This window comes from Gadus morhua, chromosome 22 (assembly GCF_902167405.1).
Source record: "Gadus morhua chromosome 22, gadMor3.0, whole genome shotgun sequence".
Taxonomy (NCBI): Eukaryota; Metazoa; Chordata; class Actinopteri; order Gadiformes; family Gadidae; genus Gadus; species Gadus morhua.
Genome location: NC_044069.1, coordinates 13,490,548 through 13,508,986, shown reverse-complemented (window position 1 = coordinate 13,508,986; position 18,439 = coordinate 13,490,548). Strand labels below are relative to the sequence as shown.

The window sequence follows — 18,439 nt, the reverse complement described above, 5'->3', positions numbered from 1 at the left end:
TAGCTGTATAAGAGACAGATGATAAGGTTATTTTTTATCTAGGTTTTATTGGTGTGCTTTGGGAACACGTCCAAGGCCCATATACCTTCACCCAAATTCTGGGAAATTTGTCCCTGAATTCCTCTTGTCCAATCGACTTTGTTGACGCTGACTGTATGGCCCTTTATTTGTTTTATTTTGGTCAGTGAGAATCATGATTGACATTGGAATACATATTGATTGCAGTGCCTCAATGCTAAAGGATGACCAAATGCAAATTATTTCTTATCTTGCAAAATCCTTCACAATCCTGCCCCAGCACAACCCCTCTCAAACATCCTCACCCATCCCGCGACTTGCATGAGATGACCCCGAAACGTTTTTATTAAAATATGTATTTTATTCACCAGTATCACATTATGGCTAGATATTAATGCTATACAGCACGTTCTTGGGCGTGTCCTGGTCTTTGTCTTTCCTGCAGCGGACGTAGATGAACCGGCCCACGGCGAAGAATGGGAGGCAGAGACTTGGGATCCCCGCCAGGACCACGATGACGGCGTTTACCCAGGAAGGGTACGGTATCGAGGCCAACGTGGGGAAGTTCTCCTGCAGGGCCGAGCACATTGCGGCATCAGAACACACATGCTAGTCAGCTATTAGGATTATTATAGATAGGAATCTTTAGAAAGATGGATAAATGAATAGATCCTGAATTGATGAGTGGGGATAGATAGATAAATTAATGGATCGATAGATACATTGATGGACGGATGGGTGAAAGGAGGGGGATTGATGAAAAACAGATTGACCGAAGGATGTATATTAATTTAGATGAATAATTAGATATACTGACATGACACAACAGTTGGAAGAGTCAAGAATACAGTTGAATTAACTGAGGACAGAAGAGGCCACTCTGCGTGCTTACATATTCAGGGTCCCAGACCAAGTAGGTGAGCTCCTCTTGGATTTTGGTCACCAGGTAGAAGAGGAAGATGACGAGGACTATCAGGGGGCTGATGAACCTCCATGTCACCTGCCAGTAGATATTGGGCTTATGTCCAATCATGAACTCCAGGTCCTTGTTGAACCTGAAGCCGAGAGGTTATGTTTCAATCATTTGAAAACCCAGATCTTTCAATGTCCAACCATTTTGTAAAAAAGTAAGCCATATCAACGGAGGGGCACATGTTGTTGTTGTTGAATGTGATAATGTGGCAAGGATCCTGAGGCACTGACCTATCTATGCCGTAGATGTAGACAACGGCTATCATCTCGAAGAAGGCGATGGTGAGCAGGGGGAGAGAGCCGGCAAAGTTGTCAAAAAGAGCAAGCCAGTAATTCCCTGAGCCCTGTGCGAACAGGAGGGCAATGACAAAGGCCACCACACACAGGACACCTGAAACACACACACACACACACACACACACACACACACACACACACACACACACACACACACACACACACACACACACACACACACACACACACACACACACACACACACACACACACACACACACACAGATTCCATTTTGTTAGAATCTCGACCTGCAAAGGCCGTCAAGAGAAGAAGCAAACGCTCCATTACCGGTGGACAGTGCATGGGGCCATTTCTTAGGGAAGACCCCGAGGTCCTTCAAAGGCTGGACGACCCCTTCGATGTTCCCGAACATGGTGGACAGCCCCAGGCAGAGGAGCATGATGAAGAAGAGGACGGCCCAGATGGGAGAGATGGGCATCTTGGTGATGGCCTCAGTGAACACGATGAAGGCCAGACCCGTCCCCTCCACGCCCTGGTGAAGGAGAACTTCAGCCAACCTCATCGCAATAGGGATTGATACTTCAATGCTTGGTGTCCGTTTGCCATAGTCACCTCGCTGAGCAGTCTCTGCATGTCACAGGTGGTGAGGTTTAAACCCTGGACAACGTGGGGTTGACTGGCGTTCAAATGTTCTAAGGCCAAGTTGTAGTTGTCCTCGGTCACAATGCCTTCTGGTAGCTCGAAAGCGTCCAACAGCGCCATGATGTTACTAAGAAAGACGTATTGTACAAATGTTTTTATTATATTATTTTCACAATGAGTATACTCATTTTCACTTTCATTACATTGCATTGCATTTCCCTCATTGAAGGCCTATGTACTGTAAAAGGTTTTACATAACAGGGTATAATGTAAAACAATAACGTGTGTATAACTTAAGCTCAAAATAGACAGTGTGCAAATTTAGGTTAATAATTGCACTGTGACCCAAAAGGGAAAGTGAATCATATTGTTTTAACAGAGCACAAATGTAAGCAGACAGTTTTTATCAATTGCCTTATATCAGACCGAAGTCGATTTGGATGTGAAAATTCCAAACCATTATATTCTTTTATATTATTTATTTTCTAATCGTTTTGTGTAGTGTTTTGGGCTTTATACAACAGTAGCGTAGCTCAGTAATCAGCTCACCCACTGACACACTCGTCAAACTTCCTGGTCGCCCGGAAGCCGATGATGGAGTAGATGACCGTGGCGGCGTAGACGGATGTACAGCCGGTGACGATAGACAGAATGACAGCGTCTTGTTCACAGTTGTTGCTAAAAGAGAAGGAAAGGAATAGCACACTTGTTTATTGCAGCTGTCATTTGGAACCTGAAGCCTAACCTAAAATGGATTTGGAGGTCATATCAAGATAAGATAAGATAAGATAAGATAAGATATTATGTAATATATCCATCCCCGAAGAAATAAACTTGTCACAGCAGAAGTAAAGTACAGTAATATGAATACAAAATAGATACTGATGTTAAAAACGGAATATGTACCAATCTGACAAAATAAACACACACCATGACTAGCTGAAATGTTACCAGACAGTTGAGCTCAGCATTAATACATTATTACAATGTAAATGTTTTTTATGCCGTCCACACATAGTGAAAGCCTGGTGAAGGAGCTGTTTACTTCTTACTGAATAGGGTTGTAGCTGGAGAAGGAGATCAGACCCCCCCATGCCAGCCCGAAGGAGTAGAAAACCTGAGCCCCCGCGTCCATCCAGGTGGTGGGGTTCATCAGCTCGTTCACCTGCGAGTTGTCACATGACTCATATTGCAACCCTTATCCCTCAGTCGCACATACCCACTGTCTCCAAATCCTTCCCTCCCTCGACTTAAACCACAGAAAATGAAAACCTTGTTAAACTCATCATTCAACGTTTGTCCATATTTAAAGTTGTATCTAAAAGAATTTCATGAAAATAAATATCTGTTGGGTCACTTTCTATCGCCGAATGTGGTCAAACAATAGTGACGAGCCTGTGGCCTACTGATGAAAGCCATTGCATTTGCAGTTTTATGAATTTTTACGAACTGGGTGTCAGTGGCTTCCCTGATGGGATCTAAGGGAACAGATATTGCTCACACCAAAAGTTTCTCAAAATAGAACGACGCGGTTATCTTTGAGAATGGCACTTGCTTAACAGGGAAATATTCAAGCATTCAAAGAAGGATTTATTGTGACACGGGCGCCACATCCCAAAACACAGAAACAAAAGGTGTTCTTTCCCGTTGGGCACTCACATCCGGTGTGAAGAGGAACTTGATCCCACTCACGGCTCCTTTCAGGGTCAGACCTCGGATGAGGAAGATGGTAAGGACCAGGTACGGCAGGGTGGAGGTGATGTACACCGCCTGGTGTGACGTGAGAATGGGAATGACAGACATGAGGCCCTTTGGAACAGCCAGTGAGGAGTAACAACAGTGCTCATTGCTGAAAAATAACAGCAACCAACTCACTTAATCACTCGCTTAGTCGTCAAACAAACAAACAAAATTGCACTCTACAAAGACAAAGCCTAGACGGCTAATGGGTCTAATCATTTTTCACAACACTCTATGTGCGTTCATTTGTTTGGAATTCTGGCTGGGAAACAAAATGGCCGACCTTGCCGGTGGATTGGATGCCCTTGATGCAGCAGACACAGAGCACTGTCCAGGCGGCCAACAGACAGAGCACAATAGGCCAGTGGATGCCGCCGGACTCCGATATGGTGGGAGTACTGTTCAGGGTGACGCGGTACCAGAAGTAGTCCACCGGGGAACTCCGCTCACACTCTTCGACTAGGCCTGCAGTTGGATCAGGTTGGGGACATGGTCCTCAGCTGATTGATTGTGTGTGCGTGTACGTGCTTGAATATGCATTGTTTGTGAGCATATTTTGATTGTGTCAAAACAGGTTATGAATGTAGGGAATTTTTTTGAATGATGATGGAATCAATTCAATTAAAATGCCTTTTTAAAAAGAAATCTGAATTAAAATGTACATGCATATGCACGTGTGTGTGTGTGTGTGTGTGTGTGTGTGTGTGTGTGTGTGTGTGTGTGTGTGTGTGTGTGTGTGTGTGTGTGTGTGTGTGTGTGTGTGTGTGTGTGTGTGTATGCGCGAGTGTGTGTAGTTTGCAGTAGGCCCACCTGTGCCGTTCTCATTCAGGGGGCAGTCATTCCACGGCAGGGGGTCCTGGAAGGAGTTGCAGAAGTACCAGATGATCCAGGCCATGATGGTGTTGTAGTACAGTCCAATCATGAAGGACACCAGCATAGACGCAATACCTGTACGGCGGGTGGGGGGGGGGGAGGACCACAATACAATTATATACCGGTATCGAAAAATATTCCCTATTCCCTGGAGGGATTGACGCATGGATTGGCACGTTTTATCCCTGATGCCATTCTGAACTTTCCAGTTCAGATGTGGTTGAATAAAGTAAAACGTAAAAAAACGTCCGTAATGCAGGTTTAAGGCATTTGGAGTATTTCTTTGTTAACACTAGAAGTGAGATTCTACACATATTTCAGACCTTAATGGACCGGACAGTGAAGACAGATAGAAAAGCCGGGTGCTGAAAAGCGACTGGCAAGGCTTCCTAATGACAATATGGGTCCATTATACATGGGAGCGCTGGCCGGTCCCGTACCGATTCCAGTGAGGTAAGGGTTGATGGAGGTCCAGACACCGATTGGTCCCTTCCTGAGGCGCTGGCCGATGGCGAACTCCAACAGCAGGAGCGGCGTTCCCTCCAGGACCAGGAGGATGAGGAAGGGAATCATGAAGGCCCCTAAAACACCACAGGGTATGTGAGTGTTTTTTATGCAGTAAGCCTACACCGTCCAACAAATCACAGACTTGAAAAAACAAATTCCTTGTGTAGTTGTTGAAATTTCGCCCCCTGATAATAATACAATCTTCCATATTAACTTCATATTTCTGCTAGTGTATTATTTTAATGAACTTTGGTGGAATAAGTTGAACAAAAATCAGCAAATCTTCTCAACTGAATTGTTCTGTAATACAATTTTTGGCCACAAGAGAGCACACGTGTTCAGGCCTTGGAATTGAAATATGGTTTGGCCAAAGGTTTAGGCATAGGCGCATACAGTAAACTACTGTAGCCTACTACATAACGTAGGCTAACTCAATCGTCAGGTGTATGACATCGTTAGACGTCCTTGGTTGTGGTATCTCATTAATTCAAACTTCTACAAAGAGGGATGCAATGGGTTAGGCATTACCTGTAATCTCTTGAACAAAATAAATGATTACCCTAATTATAGGCTTTTCTCGCACATCAGATAAATAATTAGGCCAATCGTTAAAGAAAAACGCCCAAACGCTCACATAAAACCATCGGATACCTCAGAGGTTAACAAAGTTCAGCACTTGGATCTCTGTTTGGATCTCAGACATGTCATGTCCAAGCTTACCTCCTCCATGACTTTGACACAAGTACGGGAAGCGCCACACGTTACCGAGACCAATGCAGAATCCTACACAGGTGAGAATATACTGCGCCTTGTTGTCCCATTTGGGTCTGTCCCCGACCTCCTTCTTCTCCAGCTCCTCCAGCTCCTCATACGAAAGAATCCGTTCATCTAGGCCGGGATTTGGGAGTACCAGTTTCATGGCTACTGGTTCTGTCAGGAAGTCGCCCGTGTGCAGTTATAATTTATAGTAAAAATGCAGTTAAACCAAGTTGCACATTGATCAGTAGCACTATCCCAGCCCCTTTAAATAGTAGCCTATGAGGAACCGGGCGAAAAGCGCGGTTTAATATGGATAAGCGGTTATCAGCCTCAGAAGAGCTTAATAATTTCCATAACAGACCCCGTGTCAAGTCAGCAAACTCATTAATGAATAACTAGTATTTCATGATTAGGCTAATTATTCAAATAATTAGTGTTGTAAAGCAAGCCCCACTATTGTTATGACCTGTCTAATTATTATTATTCCCACTAATTTTCGGTACCTCCTCCTCCTACACTGTTGCAGGTATAAAAACCATGGCCATTCAAAATAATTGCACACATACCGTGCGCTATTCCTATGATTAAAAAATAAATCTTTTTTTTTTAAATTCATATTTATTATATTATTATTTAACATGGAAGTGAATAGAGAAAAAAATTAAATTCAATCACTCGAAATCTGAACACCTGAGAGTTGTCAACTTAAATTAGCATACGGAGACCGGAAGTACGGAGGTCTTCACAAGATTCTGTCCGGCTGTGACAACAGGGGGCGCTATAACTCGTGGTAAAACCTTTACAGTCATGTGCCGTGGCCCAGTTTCTAAAAAATTCAGAAACTTGCTTTCCGGGCCTTATTTGACGTCCTGAATATTTTCGCCTTGTGGACCCATAAGGTCAGTCGTGAACGATTTTGCTGTACCTTGCACGCCTTGAACCCAATAAATCAAAATTTGCATGTACATTTTTTTTGAAGATGTTCTGATAATGGATAAAAAACAAATAGCGATACAAATAATTTAAGTACACAAGTCTATTGCATATAATAAGCTTCTTATAGCACATGTATGTTACACACTTGGAGTGCGATATGGGGCATATCAACATTTTAAACTTGTAACATTGGGATAACAATAGGAAAAGGGTTATTCATGTTTTCTTTCAATAAAAATATATAAGATAATATGTATAAAAGATTAACAATAATAAAACCTGTCCACAGATATCCCCCATCGATCTATGCTTAAAAGAAACCCAGGGAAAAATTTGGATTCCGAGTTTCACTCATTTCTCACTCATTTGTATTTTGCTCGAAATTGTTAGAATTTTGTCTGCGTCCCGATCCTCCCCCTTGTAGCACTTGTTCCTGATGAGTTTGCAGATGGCGTACCCTGGGATAACTAAACAGGGTATTCCAGCCAAGATGAAGATTATGCCATATATCCAGTCAGGAAACTGACGCTTAGCCAGTGTCGGGAATTCCGGCTGTGGATTAAAAGGAAAGTTAGGAAGTAGAAAAATAAATCTGCCACAGGTGTATGAAACCATCATCCCGTTTTATCTATCTCAATGTCCCATAAATAAACTAACAAACACTTCCTGTTTTTCAGTGATTGAGGGAATACTGACCGCATCTTCGTCCCACACCAGGTAGGTGAGGTTTTTGGTCACTTGCGTCACAAAGTAAAAAACAAAGATGAAGGCCATGATCAGTGGGCTGACATAGCGCCACGTGATCTGCCAGAACAGGTTGGGCTTGTGGCCGATCATAAACTCAATGTCTTCGTTAAACCTGAGGGTAGAGGGGCGGTGGAGGAGGAGAGAGGAAGAGATAGGCAATCAGATCAATGTGGCACACCTTGCTTGTTGGAGACAGCTTTATGACACATGCAGCCTTTTGCTTGTAAAAAAAACACACAACAAGGATTGTTACTTTATTTCAGAACAAGGCTGAATATTTCAATAGCCAGATTCCTACCTGTCGATGCCGTAGATATACATGACGGAAAACATCTCGCAGAAGGCAATGACCAGGAGGGGGATGGATCCTGCAAAACCGTCGAAAAGTGCCAGCCAGTAGCTCCCAGAGCGCATTGCAAATATGAGTCCAAGGCCAAGGCACACAAAACAGGTTATGCCTGAGAGAAAAAGCACAACATAACATGATGAGAAGTCGCTGCATTTTGCGAAAATGAATTTCAAGAGTTAACAGTTAGCAAGAGTTAATTTCTCGCAACCCACTGCTCGTGTCATCCCTAGACATGAGTTACACCTGTGAACATTTCTTTGGGCCATTTCTTGGGCAGGATGTTCAGGTCCTGCAGTGGCACCACAATCCCTTCGATACATCCGAACATGGTGGAGAGCCCCAGGCAGAAGAGCATGACGAAGAAGAGCACCGCCCAAAGGGGGGAAAAGGGCATCTTTATGATGGCCTCGGTGAACACGATGAAGGCCAATCCAGTTCCTTCAACCCCCTGGAGAGTGAACACAGCACCAACTGCATCAAGTAATTTACAATCAAATCTCGTAGTTCTGGCTATTCTTAGCCGAAGTGAATCGTTGAAAGAAATGTAGAATGTAAATTATTCTTAGGACAGATAATTCCAACAGGCCAACGAGGCATTTTTTTTTAGAAGCATTTTTTGTCAAATTTGTTTAAGTTATTTTTAGATCCTGACAGAAAATGCAGACACACGGCTAGCAAGACCTATTGCTAAAGCTAGCAAGCTAGTCAAGAGTTTTTTGGGGATTGGCTTTAGATGGATTCGATTTTTTGTGTTTGATGCTTTTAAAACCAAGCTTACTCTGGCATGTTTCCCCAAATGACCTATCCTAGCATAATAATGTTTTTCATACAGATGTTATAATATGAATAGAATAGAATCCTGACCTTCTCCTAACTATATTGACGATGAACGTTTGTTCTGTATTGTATATTACTGACCTCGCTAAGTAATCTTTGCAAGTCACAGGTTTGAAGAGGCAGGCCTTGAATGATGCTGGGACTGGTGCTGTTTAAGAAGTCCAGCACTTCTTTGTAGTTGGTGTCAGTGATAGAGTTCTCAGGGTAATTGAAGGCATTTGTCAGCTCCAAGATGTTGCTGAAATACAAAACAGGCCATGCCGGTCCGATTGCCAGTAGTAGTAGTGAGATTTTGTCAGCATTTTATATTAAAATGTGACTTCATACAAATGTCTCCACAGACATGGTGGCTAATATATGATAGTAAGCATTATTGGCCCTTAACACTAATATTCAGAAACAACACTGCCTCAAATGGTTATTGGCTTAAGCAACACCAGTAGAGGCATATACTTTTCTAAATAACTTTTTCAAAACTAAATTAATGCACTCACAATAAATACAATTCCTAAGGTGGTGGAAATGTTTTGCTGCATGTCTGATCCCAGAGCATATCCTCAACTCACCGGTCCACACAGTCGTCAAACTTTTCTGTGGCTCTGAAGCCAATGATGGAGTAGATGACCGTCGCAGAGAATATAGAGGTGAAGCCGTTGATAATGGAGATGATAACGGCATCCTGTTCACAATTGTTACTATCGGCAGAGATTACAAAGAACAATGCATGTTAGGGAAGCGATGACCAGTGGGGTATTCCACGAACGGAGGTTTAACAAACAGAGTTAACGCTGAACTCTAGGTTGATTGACCCTGTACCAACTAAACCAGAGCAGTCGGTTCCACCGCCCGGGTTATGCATTAGTTCAATCAACACGGGGTTGGTTAAGACGGTTAACACAGGGTTGTGCGCGTCCACGCCAAACCTATAAAGACGTGATGACTGGATCATGGAAACCCTGATCGAAATGGCGAAACGGGACGCTTAATTCAATAAAATGGAACTCGAGTTTCTCTTGGAGAGCTATGACGAGGAGAAGGACATTATCACAAGTTATTACACGGGTCTTTTCAACGTTCCGTTCACTTGCATGGGCACTTCACAACTTCCGGCGGTCAATTATTTTTGGATAATTCATTGGCAACGGATGAATAATGACCGCTGTCAAGGTAAACAAAATGAGTTTTTGCCTTTGGTAACGCTCCGCACGTAGTCCGGTAACTTGTCAATGTAATAAGCGGGAAATGTATCAACCCAAGCGCTGTCGGTTGCTAAGAGTCGACGTCAACGTCTTGGGCGGACTATTTCTCTGCTGATCAACACTATGAATGCTGGTAACAAATACATTGTAAATAAATTGTTTCGTTTTGGCAAGTACCCGTGTAATAAGCGGGATAATGTATATAACTTTGCCGGTCATTATCGTAAAATAAGCCCCTTCATCGCGAAGCAAGACACCTCCGCTGCGCGTCGGTGTCCTGTTCGCCCTGTCGGGGCTTATTTTCTCGATAATGACCGGCGTTCTATATATTATCCCTTACATAAGGGAACGCTAAAGCCTGAAGTCAAAAGGATGATCCCATTTAAGCATTCTTAACGTTCCTACCACATAACCCTTTTCTTTTAAAAAAAACATGTAGGCTGCTCCGATGGCTCCCAAGCGGTCAGCGGATCAAGTAAAAATGAAGTATAAAAACGTAAGCTTTTCCCAACATTGTATTGGCATACATTTAAATAAGCCCTTTTTTTTAAGCCAATCGTGAAAAGGCCGACAGTCGGCAGACTGGATCTGGCCCTCAAATTGTCTTGACCCTGGTGGAGGAGCTGTTAATAGACATAAATCCAGGGCGCCCTGGCATGGAGGGGGTACCTGGCTGGAGGTACCTCCTCAGAGAGTCAGTGGCCATGTGAGGGTACCCCACTGGTTGAATGTAGGTTTTTGTGTTTCTCTTGTAGCCTATTTCAGATTTTTTTTGCCTTCGAAGTAACCTACCCATGCAAACCGTGTGCGTGCCACAGCGCATATTCCAAATGTGGCCGTTAGGACTATTTTATAATTTCTGTATAAAATAGGAAGCAGATTCAAACACACAAGCTGTATTACCCTCACTTAACCACTAGGAAGCAGGACCAAACATATAAGCCGTAAATACTATACATAGCCACAAGGGGAGCAAGACCTTATTGAAGGCTGCTCCATCCACAGACGGCATCACCTTTAGTTAGGTGAAGAAGCCGAAGCCATTACGTCACCCCGGCCACGCCCACTACATAGGACACGCCCACTTGACGTCCTCTAGCGGGTGATTCAAAGGAAACAGGCCAGAAACTCTCGGCAGCCCATACGATAGGGTTATTATAGCTTTGGTCAGCTGGGAGTCGCTCAGCACGTGCAAAGTCACGCTTCCACCTTTGCTCCATAGTATTAGTTACCATACCGAAATACTTTACCAAATAAAGTAACTGTTAAAAGCTATCTCTGGATTTGACGACTTTCCTTGAAGATCTTCTGCACTACCATTTGCAATAAACGGAGGGCTACACAAATAGTCTTGAGGGAACTGAGGCCAGGATTGGTAGTGTTAGGCCTACTGTGTTGGCTATGTAAGGCTGGAGAAGGCTATTTAAATATATTAAAGATTTGCGCGAGAATCTATAGCCTATCTCTCCAGCAAAAAGTCATCCGATATGCCAAGATGTCGCTCCCGGTGGATTGCACGAATAATTTGCGCTCCGATATCAACAGCCTCTCATCAAAAGGCCATGCCATTGTGAACACATGAAATCTGAGGTGAACGCGGGTTTAAATACCCATGTTCGAAACTTAACCTGCGCAAAACCTGATCCGACCAGGTTTGATATAGTAACTAACATACCCTGTTCCTTTTGGAACGGAAAACCATAGGGTTACCGCAAACCCTGGGTTAACTTACCCGGTATGTGATAAAACCGGCTTTGTAGAATACGCTACCCCACAGACAGGCTTTTCCTTTGTGTTTGTTTAATGTGGTTATCAGCAGAATGGGAGCTGTAGTTTTTTGTGTAGTGGCAAACTGAAAGGGAGTTGTATTCTGACGTACTTACTGCACAGAGTTGTAGCTTGAGAAGGAGATGAGGCCTCCAAACGCCAGGGAGAAGGAGTAAAAGACCTGGGCACCTGCATCCAACCATGTAGTGGGGTTCATCAGCTCGTTCACCTTTATAGAGAGTAGTCGTATAAAAGTATGTAATATTCCTCTCTGAATGACGGTCAGATAACCATCTCTGTTATTGTGTCACAGGTACTCTGCTGAGTGTAGGGGTAGTTATAGTCATAATTTTTGTCTTGGGTATTCTCACAAATCAAACTTTTGATTATTTTCTAAAGTCTGATGGCAGACGAGCTCAAATCTAATTGAACAGCATTTCACTTTCTTTTGCTTTATATTTGTCTTGATCAATCATGGAAAAACAGGAAACAAGGTGTACCTTAGGCCCATGCTCTGTGCCATCTCACCCCAGTTGTTCTGGTAAAGCATAGGTTAACTATTGGATCCGAGCCCTGATCTACCAAACCCTTGTGATTTGTGTTTCGAAAGCGGTGCTTACATCAGGGGTAAAGAGGAACTTGATCCCATCCACCGAGCCTTTGAGAGTCAGTCCTCTAATGAGGAAGATGGTAAGCACCACGTACGGCAGAGTGGAGGTGACATAGACGGCCTGCGAATAAGCAAGAGATAAACATGTAGTGATACAGCAATGCGTAGTCATTCTTCTTTTCCACATAGTCCCCGTTAAATTACTGGGATAACCTTTCAGGCAATGTAAGATATTTTCGCTATCCACATACAGCTCCATTCTGGAACATTTCCGTCGTTAGCCTTTTCACACATGGCATAGCAATGCTGGAACTGATGGGCCAAGAAACAGTCCAGCAGATGGCGGTAATGCAGCACTTATGAAGGCCAACCGCCATATAACTGCTGTATTGATATTCTTATGAATCACCCGAAGAGCATTGCCGCTTTAAGATAAGTAACAGATTCAAATAAGTCCTCAGTGGAGTCATGGTATTGATTGGTTCGTTCCACGTGAAAGCGTCCTGCATCAGATGGACGTTATACTTAATGTTTCTCTCTTGACAATATTACTCCATTCTTTCACAACACAGCCCATGGGCATTGATCTTCAAATGTTATTACTTCTTCAGGATGCAAATTCCCGGGCATATTTCCCGGAATATCTATTCCGGTTCCCAGCCATTTATGAGATAGCCTGAAAGGGGCTCCTCTAGGTAGGTACACACCGACCAAAATCCTAAGGTAAATCCTCTCTAAGCTCACACAGATTCATAAGAAAGAGACAAAGAAGGAGAAAGAGAGACACACACACACACACACACACACACACACACACACACACACACACACACACACACACACACACACACACACACACACACACACACACACACACGTTGTGACATGTTACAAACATGTCACATCAGCAGAATAACTGGAGGCCCTATCAGCCAATTCATTCAACATTTTATTTTCTTATCTTGCAATACTGTATACTCAAGCATTCTGGGGTTGTTTAGCAATCTAAATGGACTGGAGCGAATGTAAACTGCTTTTTAAATGCTAACCTTGCCAGTGGTCTCAATGCCCCGGATGCAGCAGACGTAGAGTAGGGTCCAGGCAGCCACCAGGGACAGAACAATCCACCACTGCAGACCTCCGGACTCGTCGATGGCCGTGGAGGTGTTCAGAGTCTCCCGGTACCAGAAGTAGTCCACCGTGCTGCTGCGGGCGCACTCTGACACCACGCCTGCATCAGATAAGGAGGGAGCCAGAGGGTTAGAGCTTCATCTAGAAGTTTGTGTTTCAAAATAGAAGGATGTTGTACCACAATGTTACCTTTTATCTTTTCATACATTGAAATGAGGGACACGAGTGCGGTACGAGTGGATGTGGCTTTGAGCGATGATCATGCTGCTTCCCTGATCAGACGTCTTGTTGACCGTCATCATAGAGGAGCACCTACTTGTTCTGTTGGCAGTGAGGGGGCACTGACTCCACGGCAGGGGGTCCTGGAAGGAGTTGAAGAGGTACCACATGATCCAGGCCATGATGGTGTTGTAGTACATGCCCACCAGGAACGACGTCAGCCCTGATGCGATACCTGATACGCCACAGACACAAACGCAAAAGGGCTGGTTATAACCAATGTCGTTGATCTTCTCTGGTGTTTTTTGACCTCTGTTGTTGTGTTTTTCTACCCACCGATGCCGGTGAGGTAAGGGTTGATGGACCTCCAGACCCCAACACTGCCCATCCGCATGCGCTGGCCGATAGCAAACTCCAGGTGTAGCAGTGGGATCCCCTCCAGAACCAAGAGGATGAGGAAGGGGATCACGAAGGCTCCTGTAAGCACCATGTAGAGTCAAGGTTGTGTAAACTTCATTTTGTTTTTCAATTTAACTTTTAACTGGAGTTGTTATACAGCTATACTTGTTAATTAGTGCTGTCAAAATGATACAAATGTAATCTGCATAGCTTGAAAATGCCCAATTAAATTACCATATCACTCATTTGTCTTTGGAAAAATCACCTCAAAGCAAAATACCCTACCGAAACTACAGGGCTTCACAAATCTGAATCAGAAGGGTATGATGCTCGGCAAATTTCGAAACCTTTCAGTAAGAAGGTAACTTATGCTTTGGCTAATTGGAGGGCAGCAGGATGAACATCCGCAGGATGAAACTATAGTATTTTAGGGGGAAAAAATACTAGGGGAAATTATTAACTGTGATTAGTCTCAGCTAATTGTGCGATTAATTTGTTGTATTTTTAATCGATTGATAGGTGTTTATAAATCGATTTTATTATGACTATTAAAAACCACGTTGGATATTTAAGAAAACCAATAAAAGGGGGGCAAGACAATGGAAATGTAATGGTCTGTCTGTTTCCTTGTCTTGTTTTGGTGTGTTTCCTGTTCTACTTTGGTATCTCTGTCTTGTTTCTCCCCATGTCCGGTCAGGTTTCCCTCCTGTGTGATTACTGCTCCCTCCCCTAATGTGTTTCAGCTATTACTCGTTGCGTGCCCTGTGTGTGTTTGGTATTTTAGCCCTTGTCTTTCCTTTGTTCCTTGTCGAATCATTGTAGTTTGTGGTGAGTTGTGTCCTGTGTGTTACCTGTGTCACCTGTGTTACCCGCGTCACCTGTGTTACCCGCGTCACCTGTGTTACCCGCGTCACCTGTGTTACCCGCGTCACCTGTGTTACCTGCGTCACCTGTGTTACCTGTGTTACCTGTGTTACCCACGTCACCTATGTTCTCTGTGTTCCTTGCCTTTTACGTTAATAAATTATCCTTTACCTGAACTTTCTGCGATTGGGTCCTACCTGCCTGCCTGCCACCCGCTAACCGTGACAGGAAAAGGTGACATTATCTTCATTAAAAATAATTTAGTGATCACATTAATCCTCATTAAAGTGTCCACACATTAATTCTATATATGAATGTGGTAACTGTAGTCTTGTTTTATTTTGCATCGTTTTTATCCTCAGGGAAGACTATAAACATCAATATAATGACAGGGTCCAGCTATACCAACTCTTTTTTTTTTTAACTACAAGATGTAAATGATTACAAAGTAACTTCTTGGCTATCTTGTGTATTTTTTACCGACATTCTTGGTTGTTTTTTTTATCAACCAAGAATGTCGGGTCAAGTGAGTTCAAATGGAATAATGGTTCCAAGTTAAGTACATCTGAATGGAATCGGATACAATGACTATAAATAAACGATGTCTTGATATCAATGAAAACATCAGAATATACAAATCAACATTAATTCTAAGATTGCATAAAAGGCTTAAAGCGAACGGGGCTATTGGGAGGCAGAAAGCAGTCATCAATTCGGTCTAGCCCAGCCTACCTCCACCGTGGCTCTGACAGAGATAAGGGAACCTCCAGACGTTGCCGAGCCCCACGCAGAAGCCCACGCAGGTGAGCAGATACTGGGCTTTGTTGTCCCATTTGGGCCTGTCTGCAACCTCCTCCTTCTCCATCCGCTCCAGCTCCTGATGAGAGGGGATTCGGTCGTCCAGACCAGGGTTTGGTAGCTTCATCTTGGGCCACTTGAATCCCATGGCGGAAATTCGATCCTACACACTCGTTATCCTTTTTGCGTCTGTTTGGCCCTCGGGTCTTCAACCAGTCATTTTCTTTTGGGATATACTGGTCAATATCATATAAAGGAAGTGGGCGTCTTCAAAAGGCACAATTAACCTTGGAGGCTGTCTTCGTGTGCAATTTACACAAAGTATCAATTGTAACCTCTGGCATACTTTGGCTGTTGTCTGTTTCCACAACGCAGGTCATTATGAGTCAGCACGTTTGCAGGGAAAGGGGGGAAAGCAGTTCTTATAATGGCTTATGCATTAGTTGACAGAACCAAAGGTATGCAACTAAAAGTGAAGATACAGCGGGGTCTTTATGAGCCTACCTGCTCACACACGCAAATTTAGGCTAAAAATGAAACGGTATCATATTTCTTAAACAGAGCACTAATGTAAGCAGACTGCATTCATTAATTGCTTCCTATTGGATTGAGGTCTATTTTAATAGTAGTTAGTAGTGTAAAGCTCAGTAATTAGCTCACCCAATGACACACTCATCAAACTTTCTGGTCGCCCGGAAGCCCATAATAGAGTAGATGACCGTGGCGGCGTAGACGATGTACAGCCAGTGACGATAGACAGCGACATCCCGGCGACTTGTTCACAGTTGTTGCTAAGAGAAAAGGAAAGGTAAAGCAAACTTGTTATTGCAGCTGTCATTTGGAACCTGAATCTAAAACTGCCATGGAGGTGGTGTCAAGATAAGATATTATGTGCTATATCAATCCCAGAAGAAAAAAACCTATACAAGGAGCAGTATTTTTTTATAAATTTATTTTTATTTTTGAATAAAAAATAGATAAATATGTAAATAATGAATATTGACAAATCTGACAAAATATATAAACAACACAGTGGAGCTCAGCAAAGTCAAAGTCGGCTTTATTGACAATTGCATCACATGTAGACATACAAAGCAATTCAAACAAAAGTCATCCATTCCACAATCCATCAGCTTTTTAAACAAACATCTGAAAATACGGTTTTAATTGTTGGTTTAAAATGCCAACAACCTTAGATGTGTCCTTGTACTACACGGGAAATGTGATTTTGGGGTCTTGTCTTGTCAGTGGTTGTTTATTTTTTGTTGAGTGTTTGTTTTTATGTTGTTGTTGTGGTAATGGTCATGTGTATCTGCTATTCACTGAAAACAATTTCCCCAAGGGGACAATATATTATCTATCCATCTATCTAAGCAATTATGAAGATTACTCACTATCCCACAATGAACAGATAAAGTGCACACGCACAACAGATTAGACAACCCTAAAAGTCGACAACAGATAAGACAACGCTAAAAGTAAACATTGAAGTGAACAAGAGAAAAGGACATTACTTATATTAAAGGTCCCATGGCATGAAAATCTCACTTTATGAGGTTTTCTTACATAAATATGAGTTCCCCTAGCCTGCCTATGGTCCCCCAGTGGCTGAAACTTGCGTTCGGTATAAAACGAGCACTAGGTGTTCACTCACATACAGCCGAGGCATTGAATGTCAAGAAGGAGCCAGTGAAACTGACAGTGTCAACGATAACATCAATCACAAAGGTCGTATCCAGCCCTAACTCTGAAAATATAATCAAACTCCCCGCACCAGTACCAGCAAATAGATCTCATATACCCACAAGTACAACTGCAACGTTATGGCCTGACTTAGAATATCTAGAGCACGAAATGTCTCCAGAGCTTGACTATGAAGTAGGATTGTTGATAGTCTATAACTGCCCCCAAGCCCTTCTTCCCAGAGACGTCATTAGTGCAGTGTGGACCAGCCATACGCACTGAAGTCTGCGTTGGGTTGGAGCATCATTGGCTTCAGCAATGCTGGCCTTGACATGATGATGAAATAGGCATGAGTCACTGTATAATCACAAAGCAAGTCATACCAGCAATCAAGTCTTCAGTTGAACTCAAATCTGAAGTCCATTTTGTTTGCAGGACCCAAGTTAAAAAAATTATGACTCCAGCAGACATAATCAAAGCCTCCGAGTCAAATTTCACTGAGAGGACCAGTGAGGAAGTTTCAATGTCACAAGAAGACATCGGGCCCTATTTTAACGGTCTGAAAAGCAAGTGAGAAGCGCCAAGCGCAAGTAGCTTGATGGGCGGTTCTATGGCGATGTCGCTATTTTACCGGCGCAAAAATTACTCTTGCGCCCGACGCAAATCTAAAAAGAGCTGGTCTGATGTAGCCTAATTACCTGTAGGTGTGGTTTGGGTGTAACGTGCAATAAACCAATGAGAGTGCCAGCTCCCATCCCCTTTAAGAGCCATGAGCGCATTTGAATCTGACGAGTTGATATTTTGACAGCGTGTCTGCAGTCTCCGATGAGACAGATGCACATGAATTTCAAACTTCAAATGGCTCAGTTTATGGCCAAATAATATGGCGTAATTCACACATGGAATAAGGTTTTCTTCCACAACTTCAGAAATACTGAGTCCTCAAATAAATTTTGGCAAAGAAAACTTAACACACATATGATATGCGGTAACTGTGGTTCTATTTAATGATACGCGCAATACATTATAAACATAGTTTCTTATCAGTATTGTATGCATTATCGTTATCGACTTGTGTTCCTAATATGCATTTGCCCCCCCCCCGTTAATATACATTGCCATGGACTTTA

At 43.1% G+C, this 18,439-nt stretch overlaps 2 protein-coding genes across 2 annotated transcripts; both read right to left on the bottom strand.

Annotated features, from left to right (window-relative positions):
• Positions 1-152: 152 nt before the first annotated feature.
• LOC115535630 (sodium-dependent neutral amino acid transporter B(0)AT1) lies at positions 153-6,044 on the bottom strand. Its single transcript, XM_030347003.1, has 12 exons — positions 5,732-6,044; positions 4,945-5,085; positions 4,442-4,579; positions 3,915-4,096; positions 3,551-3,661; positions 2,944-3,056; positions 2,441-2,569; positions 1,862-2,018; positions 1,577-1,781; positions 1,222-1,381; positions 911-1,073; positions 153-588 (listed from the first exon to the last, which is right to left on the bottom strand). Exons 1-12 carry the CDS (start codon positions 5,928-5,930, stop codon positions 403-405), a joined length of 1,884 nt encoding a protein of 627 aa, XP_030202863.1. The 5' UTR covers positions 5,931-6,044; the 3' UTR covers positions 153-402.
• Positions 6,045-6,607: 563 nt separating this feature from the next.
• Positions 6,608-16,014, bottom strand: LOC115535629 (sodium-dependent neutral amino acid transporter B(0)AT1). Its single transcript, XM_030347002.1, has 12 exons — positions 15,561-16,014; positions 13,902-14,042; positions 13,663-13,800; positions 13,265-13,446; positions 12,226-12,336; positions 11,722-11,834; positions 9,206-9,334; positions 8,721-8,877; positions 8,046-8,250; positions 7,752-7,911; positions 7,403-7,565; positions 6,608-7,258 (listed from the first exon to the last, which is right to left on the bottom strand). Exons 1-12 carry the CDS (start codon positions 15,772-15,774, stop codon positions 7,058-7,060), a joined length of 1,914 nt encoding a protein of 637 aa, XP_030202862.1. The 5' UTR covers positions 15,775-16,014; the 3' UTR covers positions 6,608-7,057.
• Positions 16,015-18,439: the final 2,425 nt, after the last annotated feature.

What these genes read in the sequence shown, in the direction of transcription:
- LOC115535630 (XM_030347003.1), bottom strand. Translation starts at nt 5,930, where the DNA reads ATGAAACTGGTACTCCCAAATCCCGGCCTAGATGAACGGATTCTTTCG. An exon ending in CCTGAATGAGAACGGCACAG is followed by an intron (nt 4,097 to 4,441) that starts GTGGGCCTACTG and finishes ATCCAACTGCAG; the next exon opens with GCCTAGTCGAAGAGTGTGAG. An exon ending in TCCAGCTACAACCCTATTCA is followed by an intron (nt 2,570 to 2,943) that starts GTAAGAAGTAAA and finishes CTTCTCTTTTAG; the next exon opens with CAACAACTGTGAACAAGACG.
- LOC115535629 (XM_030347002.1), bottom strand. Translation starts at nt 15,774, where the DNA reads ATGGGATTCAAGTGGCCCAAGATGAAGCTACCAAACCCTGGTCTGGAC. An exon ending in TCAAGCTACAACTCTGTGCA is followed by an intron (nt 9,335 to 11,721) that starts GTAAGTACGTCA and finishes CTCTGCCGATAG; the next exon opens with TAACAATTGTGAACAGGATG. An exon ending in TATATCTACGGCATCGACAG is followed by an intron (nt 7,566 to 7,751) that starts GTAGGAATCTGG and finishes CTCTACCCTCAG; the next exon opens with GTTTAACGAAGACATTGAGT.